At 47.8% G+C, this 15,722-nt stretch overlaps 1 protein-coding gene across 4 annotated transcripts in view; it reads left to right on the top strand.

Annotated features, from left to right (window-relative positions):
* The window catches only part of astn1 (astrotactin 1), a 178,875-nt gene extending 163,942 nt beyond the window's left edge, over positions 1-14,933 (top strand). For 2 of the 4 annotated variants that reach the window (XM_072912142.1, XM_072912141.1), the window contains exons 21-24: positions 52-187; positions 8,031-8,131; positions 10,055-10,238; positions 14,498-14,729. In XM_072912142.1, the coding sequence (XP_072768243.1) occupies positions 52-187; positions 8,031-8,131; positions 10,055-10,238; positions 14,498-14,729 (653 nt within the window). Of the gene's footprint in view, positions 1-51; positions 188-5,823; positions 5,949-8,030; positions 8,132-10,054; positions 10,239-14,497; positions 14,840-14,869 lie in introns of those variants that run through there. The other 2 variants (XM_072912140.1, XM_072912143.1) reach the window with 2 other exon arrangements.
* Positions 14,934-15,722: the final 789 nt, after the last annotated feature.

Genomic DNA, 15,722 nt, shown 5'->3' with positions numbered 1-15,722 from the left:
CCAAGTACTGAGAAAGCAGAAGTAATCCACTACTTGCCATGTGTGCTACAGAAAGTGTCCTGAGCTTCGTGGATGACATCTGGTCGGGTGGCAGGTCTCCCTGCGTCATGTTGGCGGACATTCCCAACCTGACGTCCTCCTCCGTCACCATGATGGTGCGCTGCCTGGAGCCCGACACCACCTACATGTAAGATCAATGATCCACGGGCAAGAAAATGCATGTTGCAGGAAGTTTGTGTTTGTAAAAATGAACACCCACCAGAAAAAGAAGGAAAAAAACATGTTTAAAAATGGACCAGCTGGAGAGGAAAATAGTGTAATATTTGTATTTGTGACAGAAATATGTTGACGCAAACATGTACAGTAGTACTATGCACTGTACGTTCAGTAGTATGTACTGTACATACATTAGTATGTACTGTACGTTCAGTAGTATGTACTGTACATACATTAGTATGTACTGTACGTTCAGTAGTATGTACTGTACATACATTAGTATGCACTGTACGTTCAGTAGTATGTACTGTACATACATTAGTATGCACTGTACGGACAGTAGTATGTACTGTACATACATTAGTATGTACTGTATGGACAGTAGTATGTACTGTACATACATTAGTATGTACTGTACATACATTAGTATGTACTGTACGTTCAGTAGTATGTACTGTACATACATTAGTATGCACTGTACGTTCAGTAGTATGTACTGTACATACATTAGTATGTACTGTACGGACAGTAGTATGTACTGTACATACATTAGTATGTACTGTACGGACAATAGTATGTACTGTATGTTCAGTACATGAACGAAGACTTCATCCTTTAATAGACACAACTCTTTCCGTGGTCAAATATCTCTTAACAACAACAACAACAATAATATTGATAATAATTAGCATAGTTGGTGGTTTCCAAATCATGTCTTTATTGACATTGTGTCCAAAAGTGTGTGCATGACTAATATTGATCGGGGGCGGTACCTCTGGATTGGCAGACCGGGGTGGTGGTTCCTCTCTTTAAGAAGGGGAACCGGAGGGTGTGTTCTAACTATCGTGGGATCACACTCCTCAGCCTTCCCGGTAAGGTCTATTCAGGTGTACTGGAGAGGAGGCTACGCCGGATAGTCCAACCTCGGATTCAGGAGGAACAGTGTGGTTTTCGTCCTGGTCGTGGAACTGTGGACCAGCTCTATACTCTGGGCAGGGTCCTTGAGGGTGCATGGGAGTTTGCCCAACCAGTCTACATGTGTTTTGTGGACTTGGAGAAGGCATTCGACCTGTGGGGAGTGCTCAGAGAGTATGGGGTATCGGACTGTCTTATTGTGGCAGTCCGCTCCCTATATAATCAGTGCCAGAGCTTGGTCCGCATTGCCGGCAGTAAGTCGGACACGTTTCCAGTGAGGGTTGGACTCCGCCAAGGCTGCCCTTTGTCACCCATTCTGTTCATAACCTTTATGGACAGAATTTCTAGGCGCAGTCAGGGCGTTGAGGGGATCTGGTTTGGTGGCTGCAGGATTAGGTCTCTGCTATTTGCAGATGATGTGGTCCTGATGGCTTCCTCCGGCCAAGATCTTCAGCTCTCACTGGATCGGTTCGCAGCCGAGTGTGAAGCGACTGGGATGGGAATCAGCACCTCCAAGTCCGAGTCCATGGTTCTCGCCCGGAAAAGGGTGGAGTGCCATCTCCGGGTTGGGGAGGAGATCTTGCCCCAAGTGGAGGAGTTCAAGTACCTCGGAGTCTTGTTCACGAGTGAGGGAAGAGTGGATCGTGAGATCGACAGGCGGATCGGTGCGGCATCTTCAGTAATGCGGACGCTGTATCGATCCGTTGTGGTGAAGAAGGAGCTGAGCCGGAAGGCAAAGCTCTCGATTTACCGGTCGATCTACGTTCCCATCCTCACCTATGGTCATGAGCTTTGGGTCATGACCGAAAGGACAAGATCACGGGTACAAGCGGCCGAAATGAGTTTCCTCCGCCGGGTGGCGGGTCTCTCCCTTAGAGATAGGGTGAGAAGCTCTGTCATTCGGGTGGAGCTCAAAGTAAAGCCGCTGCTCCTCCACATGGAGAGGAGCCAGATGAGGTGGTTCGGGCATCTGGTCAGGATGCCACCCGAACGCCTCCCTAGGAAGGTGTTTCGGGCACGTCCGACCGGTAGGAGGCCACGGGGAAGACCCAGGACACGTTGGGAAGACTATGTCTCCCGGCTGGCCTGGGAACGCCTCGGGATCCCCCGGGAGGAGCTGGACCAAGTGGCTGGGGAGAGGGAAGTCTGGTCTTCCCTGCTTAGGCTGCTGCCCCCGCGACCCGACCTCGGATAAGCGGAAGAAGATGGATGGATGGATGGAGTAATATTGTGCCATCAGCAGGAGGTTGTAGTGCAGGTGTCAGCCACTGAGTGTCGCTGTTGCTGCACATGAACGTCATGTGACTTCAGCAGTGACGTCACACACACGTTCAAAATGAAAGTTGTTTTGTTTTCATGTCATTACATGGAATGTTTAGTGTCTTAGACAACTTCATAATGTATAATAATTATATTTAATGTCTTCTACATGGTCTTAGACAACTTCATAATGTGTAATCCATCCATCCATTTTCCTCCGCTTATCCGAGGTCGGGTCGCGGGGGCAGCAGCCTAAGCAGGGAAGCCCAGACTTCCCTCTCCCCAGCCACTTGGTCCAGCTCCTCCCGGGGGATCCCGAGGCGTTCCCAGGCCAGCCGGGAGACATAGTCTTCCCAACGTGTCCTGGGTCTTCCCCGTGGCCTCCTGCCGGTCGGATGTGCCCTAAACACCTCCCGAGCGAGGCGCTCGGGTGGCATCCTGACCAGATGCCCGAACCACCTCATCTGGCTCCTCTCCATGTGGAGGAGCAGCGGCTTTACTTTGAGCTCCCCCCGGATGACAGAGCTTCTCACCCTATCTCTAAGGGAGAGACCCACCACCCGGCGGAGGAAACTAATTTCGGCTGCTTGTACCCGTGATCTTGTCCTTTCGGTCATAACCCAAAGCTCATGACCATAGGTGAGGATGGGAACGTAGATCGACCGCTAAATTGAGAGCTTTGCCTTCCGGCTCAGCTCCTTCTTCACCACAACGGATCGATACAGCGTCCGCATTACTGAAGACGCCGCACCGATCCGCCTGTCCATCTCACCATCCACTCTTCCCTCACTCGTGAACAAGACTCCGATGTACTTGAACTCCTCCACTTGGGGCAAGATCTCCTCCCCAACCCGGAGATGGCACTCCACCCTTTTCCGGGCGAGAACCATGGACTCGGACCAGGAGGTGCTGATTCTCATCCCAGTCGCTTCACACTCGGCTGCGAACCGATCCAGTGAGAGCTGAAGATCCTGGCCAGATGAAGCCATCAGGACCACATCATCTGCAAAAAGCAGAGACCTAATCCTGCAGCCACCAAACCGGATCCCCTCAACGCCTTGACTGCGCCTAGAAATTCTGTCCATAAAAGTTCAGAACAGAATGGGTGACAAAGGGCAGCCTTGGCGGAGTCCAACCCTCACTGGAAACGTGTCCGACTTACTGCCGGCAATGCGAACCAAGCTCTGACACTGATCATACAGGGAGCGGGCCGCCACAATCAGACAGTCCGATACCCCATACTCTCTGAGCACTCCCCACAGGACTTCCCGAGGGACACGGTCCAATGCCTTCTCCAAGTCCACAAAACACATGTAGACTGGTTGGGCAAACTCCCATGCACCCTCAAGGACCCTGCCGAGAGTATAGAGCTGGTCCATAGTTCCACGACAAGGACGAAAACCACACTGTTCCTCCTGAATCCGGGGTTGGACTATCCGGCGTAGCCTCCTCTCCAGTACACCTGAATAGACCTTACCGGGAAGGCTGAGGAGTGTGATCCCACGATTGTTGGAACACACCCTCCGGTTCCCTTTCTTAAAGAGAGGAACCAAAAACCCGGTCTGTCAATCCAGAGGTATTGCCCCCGATGTCCACGCGATGTTGCAGAGTCTTGTCAACCAAGACAGCCCCACAGCATCCAAAGCCTTAAGGAACTCCGGGTGGGTCTCATCCACCCCCGGGGCCTTGCCACCGAGGAGCTTTTTAACTACCTCAGCAACCTCAGCCCCAGAAATAGGAGAGCCCACCACAGATTCCCCAGGCACTGTTTCCTCATAGGAAGATGTGTTGGTGGGATTGAGGAGGTCTTCGAAGTATTCCCTCCACCGATCCACAACATCCGCTGTCGAGTTCAGCAGAACACCATCCTCACCATACACGGTGTTGACATTGCGCTGCTTCCCCTTCCTGTGGCTGCGGATGGTGGTCCAGAATCACTTCGAAGCCGTCTGGAAGTCGTTTTCCATGGCTTCCCCAAACTCCTCCCATCTCCGAATTTTTGCCTCCGCGACCGCTGAAGCCGCACACCGCTTGGCCTGTCGGTACCTGTCCGCTGCCCCCGGAGTCCTATGAGCCAAAAGAACCCGATAGGACTCTTTCTTCAGCTTGACGGCATCCCTCACCGCCGGTGTCCACCAGCGGGTTCTAGGATTACCGCCACGACAGGCACCAACCACCTTGTGGCCACAGCTCCAATCGGCCGCTTCGACAATAGAGGTACGGAACATGGTCCACTCGGACTCAATGTCCAGCGCCTCCCTCGTGACATGTTCAAAGTTCTTCCGGAGATGGGAATTGAAACTCTCTGACAGGAGACTCTGCTAGGCAGACCCTCACAATGCGTTTGGGCCTGCCTGTCTGGCATCCTCCCCCACCATCGCAACTAACCCACCACCAGGTGGTGATCGGTAGAAAGCTCCGCCCCCTCTCTTCCCCCGAGTGTCCAAAACATGAGACCGCAAATCCGATGACACAACTACAAAGTCGATCATGGAGCTGCAGCCTAGGGTGTCCTGGTGCCAAGTGCACATATGGACACCCTTATGTTTGAAAATGGTGTTTGTTATGGACAATCCGTGATGAGCATAAAAGTCCAATAACAAAACACCACTCGGGTTCAGATCCGGGCAGTCATTCTTCCCAATCACACCTCTCCAGGTTTCACTGTCGTTGCCAACATGAGCGTTGAAGTCCCCCAGCAGAACGAGGGAATCACCCGGGGGAGCACTTTCCAGTACTCCCTCGAGTGAATCCAAAAAGGGTGGGTACTCTGAGCTGCCGTTTGGCGCGTAAGCGCAAACAACAGTCAGGACCCGTCCCCCCACCCGAAGGCGGAGGGAAGCTACCCTCTCGTCCACCGGGTTGAACTCCAACGTGCAGGCTTTGAGCCGGGGGGCAACAAGAATTGCCACCCCAGCCCGTCGCTTCTCACTGCTGGCAACGCCAGAGTGGAAGAGAGTCCAGCCCCTCTGGAGAGAACTGGTTCCAGAACCCTTGCTGTGCGTCGAAGTGAGTCCGATTATATCTAGTCGGAACTTCTCTACCTCGCGCACTAGCTCAGGCTCCTTCCCCCCCAGCGAGGTGACATTCCACGTCCCAAGAGCTAGCTTCTGTAGCCGAGGATCGGACCGCCAAGTGCCCTGAATTGGGCTTCTGCCCAGCTCACATTACACCCGACCTCTATGGCCCCTGCTATGGGTGGTGAGCCCATTGGAGGGGGGACCCACGTTGCCTCTTCGGGCTGTCCACCCATGGTCACAGGCCCGGCCACCCGGCGCTTGCCATCGGGGCCTGGCTCCCCCGGTCACCTGCGTCCGGGCGGGGGAAATCTGAGTCCTTCATAATGTGTAATAATAATATTTCATGTCTTCTCTACGGTCTAAGACAACTTTATAATCTGTCATAACAATAATGTAATAACAACTTGTGTAGGTTCAGGCTGTGGGCAGTAGAAAATGTGTAATAACAGTGTAATAACAATGGTGTAGGTTCGGGCTGTGGGCAGTAGAAAATGTGTAATAACAACTTGTGTAGGTTCAGGCTGTGGGCAGTAGATAATGTGTAATGATGTAATAACAATGGTGTAGGTTCAGGCTGTGGGCAGTAAACAATGTGTAATAACAATGTAATAACAGTGTAATAACAATGTGTGTAGGTTCAGGCTGTGGGCAGTAGACAATGTGTAATAACAATGTAATAACAGTGTAATAACAACTTGTGTAGGTTCAGGCTGTGGGCAGTAGACAATATGTAATAACAATGTAATAACAGTGGTGTAGGTTCAGGCTGTGGGCAGTAGACAATGTGTAATAACAATGTAATAACAGTGTAATAACAATGTTGTAGGTTCAGGCTGTGGGCAGTAGACAATATGTAATAACAGTGTAATAACAATGTTGTAGGTTCAGGCTGTGGGCAATAGACAATGTGTAATAACAGTGTAATAACAATGATGTAGGTTCAGGCTGTGGGCAGTAGACAATGTGTAATAACAGTGTAATAACAACTTGTGTAGGTTCAGGCTGTGGGCAGTAGACAATATGTAATAACAATGTAATAACAGTGGTGTAGGTTCAGGCTGTGGGCAGTAGACAATGTGTAATAACAATGTAATAACAGTGTAATAACAATGTTGTAGGTTCAGGCTGTGGGCAGTAGACAATATGTAATAACAGTGTAATAACAATGTTGTAGGTTCAGGCTGTGGGCAGTAGACAATGTGTAATAACAATGTAATAACAATGATGTAGGTTCAGGCTGTGGGCAGTAGACAATGTGTAATAACAGTGTAATAACAACTTGTGTAGGTTCAGGCTGTGGGCAGTAGATAATGTGTAATGATGTAATAATGGTGTAGGTTCAGGCTGTGGGCAGTAGACAATGTGTAATAACAATGGTATAGGTTCAGGCTGTGGGCAGTAAACAATGTGTAATAACAATGTAATAACAACTTGTGTAGGTTCAGGCTGTGGGCAGTAGATAATGTGTAATGATGTAATAATGGTGTAGGTTCAGGCTGTGGGCAGTAAACAATGTGTAATAACAGTGTAGTAACAACTTGTGTAGGTTCAGGTTGTGGGCAGTAGACAATGTGTAATAACAGTGTGATATCAACTTTTGTAGGTTCAGGCTGTGGACAGTAGACAATGTGTAATAACAATGTAATAACAATGATGTAGGTTCAGGCTGTGGGCAGTAGACAATGTGTAATAACAGTGTAATAACAATGATGTAGGTTCAGGCTGTGGGCAGTAGACAATGTGTAATAACAGTGTAATAACAACTTGTGTAGGTTCAGGCTGTGGGCAGTAGATAATGTGTAATGATGTAATAATGGTGTAGGTTCAGGCTGTGGGCAGTAAACAATGTGTAATAACAATGTAATAACAGTGTAGTAACAACTTGTGTAGGTTCAGGCTGTGGGCAGTAGACAATGTGTAATAACAATGTAATAACAATGATGTAGGTTCAGGCTGTGGGCAGTAGACAATGTGTAATAACAGTGTAATAACAACTTGTGTAGGTTCAGGCTGTGGGCAGTAGATAATGTGTAATGATGTAATAATGGTGTAGGTTCAGGCTGTGGGCAGTAGACAATGTGTAATAACAATGTAATAACAATGATGTAGGTTCAGGCTGTGGGCAGTAGACAATGTGTAATAACAGTGTAATAACAACTTGTGTAGGTTCAGGCTGTGGGCAGTAGATAATGTGTAATGATGTAATAATGGTGTAGGTTCAGGCTGTGGGCAGTAGACAATGTGTAATAACAATGTAATAACAACTTGTGTAGGTTCAGGCTGTGGGCAGTAGATAATGTGTAATGATGTAATAATGGTGTAGGTTCAGGCTGTGGGCAGTAACCAATGTGTAATAACAATGTAATAACAGTGTAGTAACAACTTGTGTAGGTTCAGGTTGTGGGCAGTAGACAATGTGTAATAACAATATAATAACAACTTGTGTAGGTTCAGGCTGTGGGCAGTAGACAATGTGTAATAAAAATGTAATAACAACTTGTGTAGGTTCAGGCTGTGGGCAGTAGACAATGTGTAATAACAATGTAATAACAACTTGTGTAGGTTCAGGCTGTGGGCAGTAGACAATGTGTAATAACAATGTAATAACAACTTGTGTAGGTTCAGGCTGTGGGCAGTAGACAACACTGGGAGGAGGTCCAGTCCCAGTGAGGTGACCATCAAGACTCCATGTCCAACTGTAGATGATGTCAAGGCACAAGGTGAGGCACCTTCAACACTTATTGATTATAGATCAATACTCCCTTTAACACTTATTGATTATAGATCAATACTCCCTTTAACACTTATTGATTATAGATCAATACTCCCTTTAACACTTATTGATTATAGATCAATACTCCCTTTAACACTTATTGATTATAGATCAATACTCCCTTTCAACACTTATTGATTATAAATCAATACTCCCTTTAACACTTATTGATTATAGATCAATACTCCCTTTCAACACTTATTGATTATGGATCAATACTCCCTTTAACACTTATTGATTATAGAGCAATACTACCTTTATCACTTATTGATTATAGATCAATACTCCCTTTCAACACTTATTGATTATAAATCAATACTCCCTTTAACACTTATTGATTATAGATCAATACTCCCTTTCAACACTTATTGATTATGGATCAATACTCCCTTTAACACTTATTGATTATAGATCAATACTCCCTTTAACACTTATTGATTATAGATCAATACTCCCTTTCAACACTTATTGATTATGGATCAATACTCCCTTTAACACTTATTGATTATAGAGCAATACTACCTTTATCACTTATTGATTATAGATCAATACTCCCTTTCAACACTTATTGATTATAAATCAATACTCCCTTTAACACTTATTGATTATAGATCAATACTCCCTTTCAACACTTATTGATTATAGATCAATACTCCCTTTAACACTTATTGATTATAGATCAATACTCCCTTTAACACTTATTGATTAAAGATCAATACTCACTTTTAACACTTATTGATTATAGATCAATACTCCCTTTCAACACTTATTGATTATAGATCAATACTACCTTTCAACACTTATTGATTATAGATCAATACTCCCTTTAACACTTATTGATTATAGATCAATACTCCCTTTCAACACTTATTGATTATAGATCAATACTCCCTTTCAACACTTATTGATTTGAAATCAATACTCCCAGGTGTCTGACGGCCAATAGGAACACTTATTGATTATATATCATGCTAGCACTTTGAACACGTATTGATTATACATCATGTTAGCACCTTGAACACTTATTGATTATATATCATGTTAGCACTTTGAACACTTGTTGATTATATATCATGTTAGCACTTTGAACACTTACTGATTATATATCATGTTAGCACTTTGAACACTTATTGATTATATATCATGTTAGCACTTTGAACACTTACTGATTATATATCATGTTAGCACTTTGAACACTTATTGATTATACATCATGTTAGCACTTTTAACACTTATTGATTATACATCATGTTAGCACCTTGAACACTTATTGATTATATATCATGTTAGCACTTTGAACACTTGTTGATTATATATCATGTTAGCACTTTGAACACTTACTGATTATATATCATGTTAGCACTTTGAACACTTATTGATTATATATCATGTTAGCACTTTGAACACTTACTGATTATATATCATGTTAGCACTTTGAACACTTATTGATTATACATCATGTTAGCACTTTGAACACTTATTGATTATATATCATGTTAGCACTTTTAACACTTATTGATTATACATCATGTTAGCACTTTTAACACTTATTGATTATACATCATGTTAGCACTTTGAACACTTATTGATTATAAATATCAATACTTTTAACACTTCCTGATGATAGAGCATGTTAGCATTGTGAGTGATGCTAAAGTAGTGTGATGTTAGCATTGATGCTAAAGTAGTGTGATGTTAGCATTGATGCTAAAGTAGTGTGATGTTAGCATTGATGCTAAAGTAGTGTGATGTTAGCATTGATGCTAAACTAGTGTGATGTTAGCATTGATGCTAAAGTAGTGTGATGTTAGCATTGATGCTAAAGTAGTGTGATGTTAGCATTGATGCTAAAGTAGTGTGATGTTTGCAGAGATCTCAGACAAGATCTACAACTTGTTCAACGGCTACACCAGTGGTAAGGAGCAGCAGACGGCCTACAACACCCTGATGGACTTGGGTGCACCCACCCTGCACCGAGTGCTTTACCACTACAACCTGCGCTACCACACCTTTGGAGAGTTCACCTGGAGGTGTGAGGACGAGCTGGGACCAAGGTACATACACCATCTATACACCATCTATACACTATTTATACACCATGTATACACCATCTATTCACTATGTATACACTATATATATATAGGCATCCGTCCGTCAGTAAAGTTAAAGTTAAAGTACCAATGATTGTCACACACACACTAGGTGTGGCGAAATTATTCTCTGCATTTGACCCATCACCCTTGATCACCCCCTGGGAGGTGAGGGGAGCAGTGGGCAGCAGCAGTGGCCGCGCCCGGGAATCATTTTGGTGATTTAACCCCCAATTCCAACCGTTGATGCTGAGTGCCAAGCAGGGAGGCAATGGGTCCCATTTTTATAGTCTTTGGTATGACTCGGCCGGGGTTTGAACTCACAACCTACCGATCTGAGGGCGGACACTCTAACCACTAGGCCACTGAGTAGTGACGATGGGTTGCGCCTGGGGGAGTTCATTCTTTCTTGCAGCGGCGGCTGTGGCTGTACAGCCCCACTCTGGAGTGACAGTCTCTGGTGCAGTTGGTGCAGACGTATGTGGAGGGTTCTGACACAGGAGCAGGTCCCGTGTCACGCAGTTTACACTTTTGTCTCCTCACTTGCAACAAGAAGATGTGCTTCTCCTCGGCAAGGCGGGGTCCTGTAGCAACAGTCTGCCTCCAAACGTTGCGATCTTTTGCAGCTTCCTCCCAGTTGTTGTGGTCGATGCCTGCCTGTTTCATGTCACGTTTACACACGTCCTTGAAACGCAGTCGGGTGCGACCAAGGGGTCTGGAGCCTGTTGACAATTCGCCGTACAGGACAGCTCTGAGGAGCCGGCTGGGGTCCATCCTGTGGACATGGCCAAGCCATCTGAGGCGGCGTTGGCTGAGCATGGTGAACAGGCTGGTGGAGTGAGCACGATCCAGGACTTCCATGTTGGGAACTTTGTCCTGCCATGAGATTCCCAGGATGCGGCGAAGCTGTTTAGCTGTTTCTCATGTCTGCTGTAGGTGGTCCAGGCCTCGCTGCCATACATCAGTGTGCTAATGACACAGGCTTAGTAGACCTGGAGTTTAGTGCGCGTGGATAGCTGGTTGTTCGACCGTACTCTTTTGGACAGCCTGGCCATCACTGTGGCGGCTCTCGCAAGACGGGTGGCACGTTCTGTGTCGAGTGACAAGTCACTGGAGATTGCGGATCCAAGGTATGTAAAGGTGTTGACACAGTCCAGAGTCTGATTGTCGACGGAGATGGAGAGTGGAGTTTCAGCATCTTGGCCCATGACATTTGTCTTCTTTAGGCTGATGGTGAGACCAAACTCTTTACAGGCAGATGAAAGCCTGTCCATCAGCCTCTGGAGCCTGGACTCGGTGTGGGATGCTAGACCTGCATCATCAGCAAAAATCATTTCCCTCAGGAGGACACTGGTCACCTTGGTGTTGGAGCGCAAACGGGCAAGGTTGAAAAGTTTCCCATCAGCTCTCGTGTGTAGGGAGACACCTTCAGAACATGTGCCGAAAGCAGTAGACAGAAGGAGGGAGAAGAAAATTCCAAAGAGGGTTGGTGCAAGAACGCAGCCCTGTTGGAAAGGCCCCTGATGTTCCTCCTTCCCAACAGACGGAACCCTGTGTGTTTTCGTGGAATGATCTTATGACGGCGAGGAGTTTTGGGGGGCAGCCAATCTTTGTAAGCATCTTGAAGAGACCATCTCTGCTGACAAGGTCGAATGCTTTAGTGAGATCGACAAAGGCGAGATTCAAGGGTCTCCTCTGTTCCCGGCACTTCTCCTGCAGCTGCCGAAGGGTGAAAATCATGTCCACTGTGGATCTTGCTGCCCTAAAGCCACATTGTGACTCAGGGTAGACACGTTCTCCAAGTAGGTGGAGTCTGGCAAGGGCGACACGAGCGAAGACTTTCCCCACGATGTTAAACAGGGAAATGCCGCGGTAATTATTACAGTCACTACGGTCTCCCTTGTTCTTGTACAGTGTGACAATCTTGGAGTCACGGAGATCCAGGGGGAGGGCTCCATCTTTCCAACAGAGGCAGAGGAGATTGTGAAGGTGCGGCAGTAAGGAAGGTTTCCCAAGTTTTATGACATCAGGTGTTATCCCGTCAGCACCTGGGGCCTTGCCGCATGCGAGGTTGTCAATAGCTTTGCTGAGCTCTTCCTGCGTGGGTTCCTTGTCAAGCTCCTTCATAACAGGCAGGTTTGCAACTCCATTCAGACCCTCCTCTGACACAATGCTCTCAGTGGCATATAACTCCGTGTAGTGTTCGGCCCATCTTCCCATCTGCTTGTTGCGGTCAGTGATGACTTCACCAGACTTGGCTTTCAGTGGTGCTGTTTTCTTGATGGACGGGCCGGTTGCTTGCTTTATCCCCTCATACATGCCCCTGATATCTCCCGTGTCCGAGGCCCTTTGTATGTTTGAGGAGAGCTCGAGCCAGTAGTTGTTGGCACAGCTACGTGCCATTCGCTGGGCTTCGCTCTTGGCCTTTCTCTGTGAGTGGTTTCCCTTGTGCTTGAGGAAAGCGGTATGCTTTGCCTCTATAACTGGCTCCATCACTGCAGCACTAGCCTCAAACCAGTCTGCATTTCTTCTCGTTTTCTTCCCATATGTTGCAATGGCTTGGTCGTAGATGGTATCACGCAAACATTTCCATTTGTCCACAGCACTTTGCCTGATTGATGGTCCACAGAGTGCTTGGTCAAGGGAGGTGAGGAAGCCGTGGTATAACGGCTGGCATTGATGCGTGGACAGGCCTTCTGCTTGGTGTGATAGATCTGTTTTAGTCGAAGCTTGACCTTGCTGAGGACTAGTGAGTGGTCCGTGTCGCAGTCAGCACTGTGAAACGTCCTTGTGAGAAGCACGCTGTTAAGGGCCTCTCGCCTCGTGATGATGAGGTCGAGCTGGTGCCAATGTTTAGATCTGGGGTGTCTCCAGGATACCCGGTGCAGAGGCTTAGTCTGGAAGAAGGTGTTTGTGGTGCAGAGCTTGTGGTAGCAGCACAGCTCTAGCAGACGTTGTCCATTTTCGTTCATGCTCTCCACTCCAAAGTGACCAAGGCCGTCTGGCCAGGATTTGTGGTCAGCACCTACCCTGGCATTGAAGTCTCCCAGAAGGAGTAGATGCCAGCCGCGTCGAGCTCCTCGTAGAACTTGTCTTTTGACTCTGGTGGTGAGCAGAGGGTCGGGGCATAAGCACACAACAGGTTTGTTGGTCCACTGCTGGTAGAAAGGCGGATTACAAGGATCCGCTCAGAGCCTCCTGTCGGTGGGTCCATCATGGGAAGCAGAGTGTTATTCACAGCAAATCCCACACCATATTCCCGGGTTTCCTCTGCACTCTTTCCCTGCTAGAAGAAAGTATAGTGTTTTTCCTTCAGAGAGCCAAAGTCAGCAAGACGTGTCTCTTGGAGCGCAGCAATGTCGACTTTAAGTTGGTGGAGCTCACGGTCAATTATAGCGGTCTTGCGCGAGTCGCCAATGAAATCAAGGCTGTCTGAGAGCCCTGTGCGCATTGTTCTGACATTGCAGCTTGATACTCGAAGAGCTGGTATCTTCCTTTTCTTTCTCACAGTTTTCGCTTTTTTTCTCATCATCTTTGGTGCAATTGTTGACGTTTGCTAGTCGTGCTTTACCCTATTCCTCGCCAGGATGATGCTGGCTCTGGCGGGTTGGCACCTAATTGACCCGGGGGCTGCCCGGCTTGAGGCGGACGGTGGCCAATCATTAGTCAATGATTCCTCCCATCGTCGAAGCTGGCGCCAATCGGGTGGAACTTAAGACTGCCAGCTTCCGTGTTGTTTCCTCTCTTTAGGGGGGAGGCTGGAGTGACCTCTCCGTGGCGCAAGCCTGGGCAGAAAGTATGGAGATCTTGGGTTGCCCAGACATCAAGATCCCCCTCTCGGCCGTGACGATGTGGCCCAGAGGAAAGCAAGGCAATACATCTGGCATCGGCTTGGCTGCAGGAGCTGCCGGCAGGGGGTCAGCAATGACACCCAGCCGCCTCAGGGGCTCCACTCCTGATTTTCTGTCTGGGTTTACTCCCATAGTCTTTCCTTCTCCCAAAGGTACCACAAGGCAGCGGGTGTGCTGGCATAGTATAAGGTGTCAGTATTGAAGAAAGTGCTAAAGCTCCTTCTAGAATGTTCTTGTGTGCTTTTCTAGCAAAGTGTGTAAGGATGGAAGAGGGTGCTAAAGTGCTAAAGCTCCTTCTAGAATGTTCTTGTGTGCTTTTCTAGCAAAGTGTGTAAGGATGGAAGAGGGTGCTAAAGTGCAATGTGTGTGCAGGAAAGCGGGCCTGATCCTGTCCCAGCTCCATCAAGTGTCCCCATGGTGCAAAAGTCTCCTCCAGGAAGCCAAGGTGGGTCTTCGCAGGATGTCCCTCCAGTTCTTGTCCTGCCGCTACAGCGACACTGCTAAGGTGAACTGGGCAGACCTGGACCAGGACCTGCACAAGTCCTGTGACCAGCAGACGCTAACTGTCACCTACAACGACTACGGCGAGCCCAAGGAGTTCTGATGCGGCGCTACCACAAATGTGTTGGTGTCGTCATGACAACTGATGAAACTACATTGCATTTATTGTGTGAAAACTTCAAATCTAAATGTAAACTTAGTGCTAACATCAAATCTAAATGTAAACTTAGTGCTAACATCAAAACATTATTTGTTGATGGATTGTATCGTTATTATTAACATCTTTTATTATTATTGTGTATACTACACATGTTCATTACTGTTAACAACATGTTAATGATTAATGTTATTAATTACTGTTAATGATACATGTTATTAATTAATGTTAAGTTTGCGTGTCCCAATGATCCTAGGAGCTATGTTGTCCGGGGGTTTCTATGCCCCCTGGTAGGGTCTCCCAAGGCAAACTGGTCCTAGGTGAGGGATCAGACAAAGAGCAGCTCGAAGACCTCGATGAAGAACAAACACAAAGGACCCAGATTTCCCTCGCCCGGACGCGGGTCACCGGGGCCCCCCTCTGGAGCCAGGCCCGGAGGTGGGGCACGATGGCGAGCGCCTGGTGGCCGGGCCTGTCCCCATGGGGCCCGGCCGGGCACAGCCCGAAGAGGCAACGTGGGTCCCCCCTCCAATGGGCTCACCACCCATAGCAGGGGCCATAGAGGTCGGGTGCAGTGTGAGCTGGGCGGCAGCCGAGGGCAGGGCGCTTGGCGGTCCGATCCTCGGCTACATAAGCTGGCTCTTGGGACGTGGAACGTCACTTCGCTGGGGGGGAAGGAGCCTGAGCTAGTGCGTGAGGTGGAGAAGTTCCGGCTAGATATAGTCGGACTCACTTCGACGCACAGCAAGGGCTCTGGAACCAGTTCTCTTGAGAGGGGCTGGACTCTCTTCCACTCTGGCGTTGCCAGCAGTGAGAGGCGACAGGCTGGGGTGGCAATTCTTGTTGCCCCCCGGCTCAAAGCCTGCACATTGGAGTTCAACCCGGTGGACGAGAGGGTAGCTTCCCTCCGCCTTCGGGTGGGGGGACGGGTCCTGACTG

Source organism: Nerophis lumbriciformis, linkage group LG33 (genome assembly GCF_033978685.3).
Source record: "Nerophis lumbriciformis linkage group LG33, RoL_Nlum_v2.1, whole genome shotgun sequence".
Lineage (NCBI taxonomy): Eukaryota > Metazoa > Chordata > Actinopteri > Syngnathiformes > Syngnathidae > Nerophis > Nerophis lumbriciformis.
This window is presented reverse-complemented; position numbering and strand designations above follow the sequence as displayed.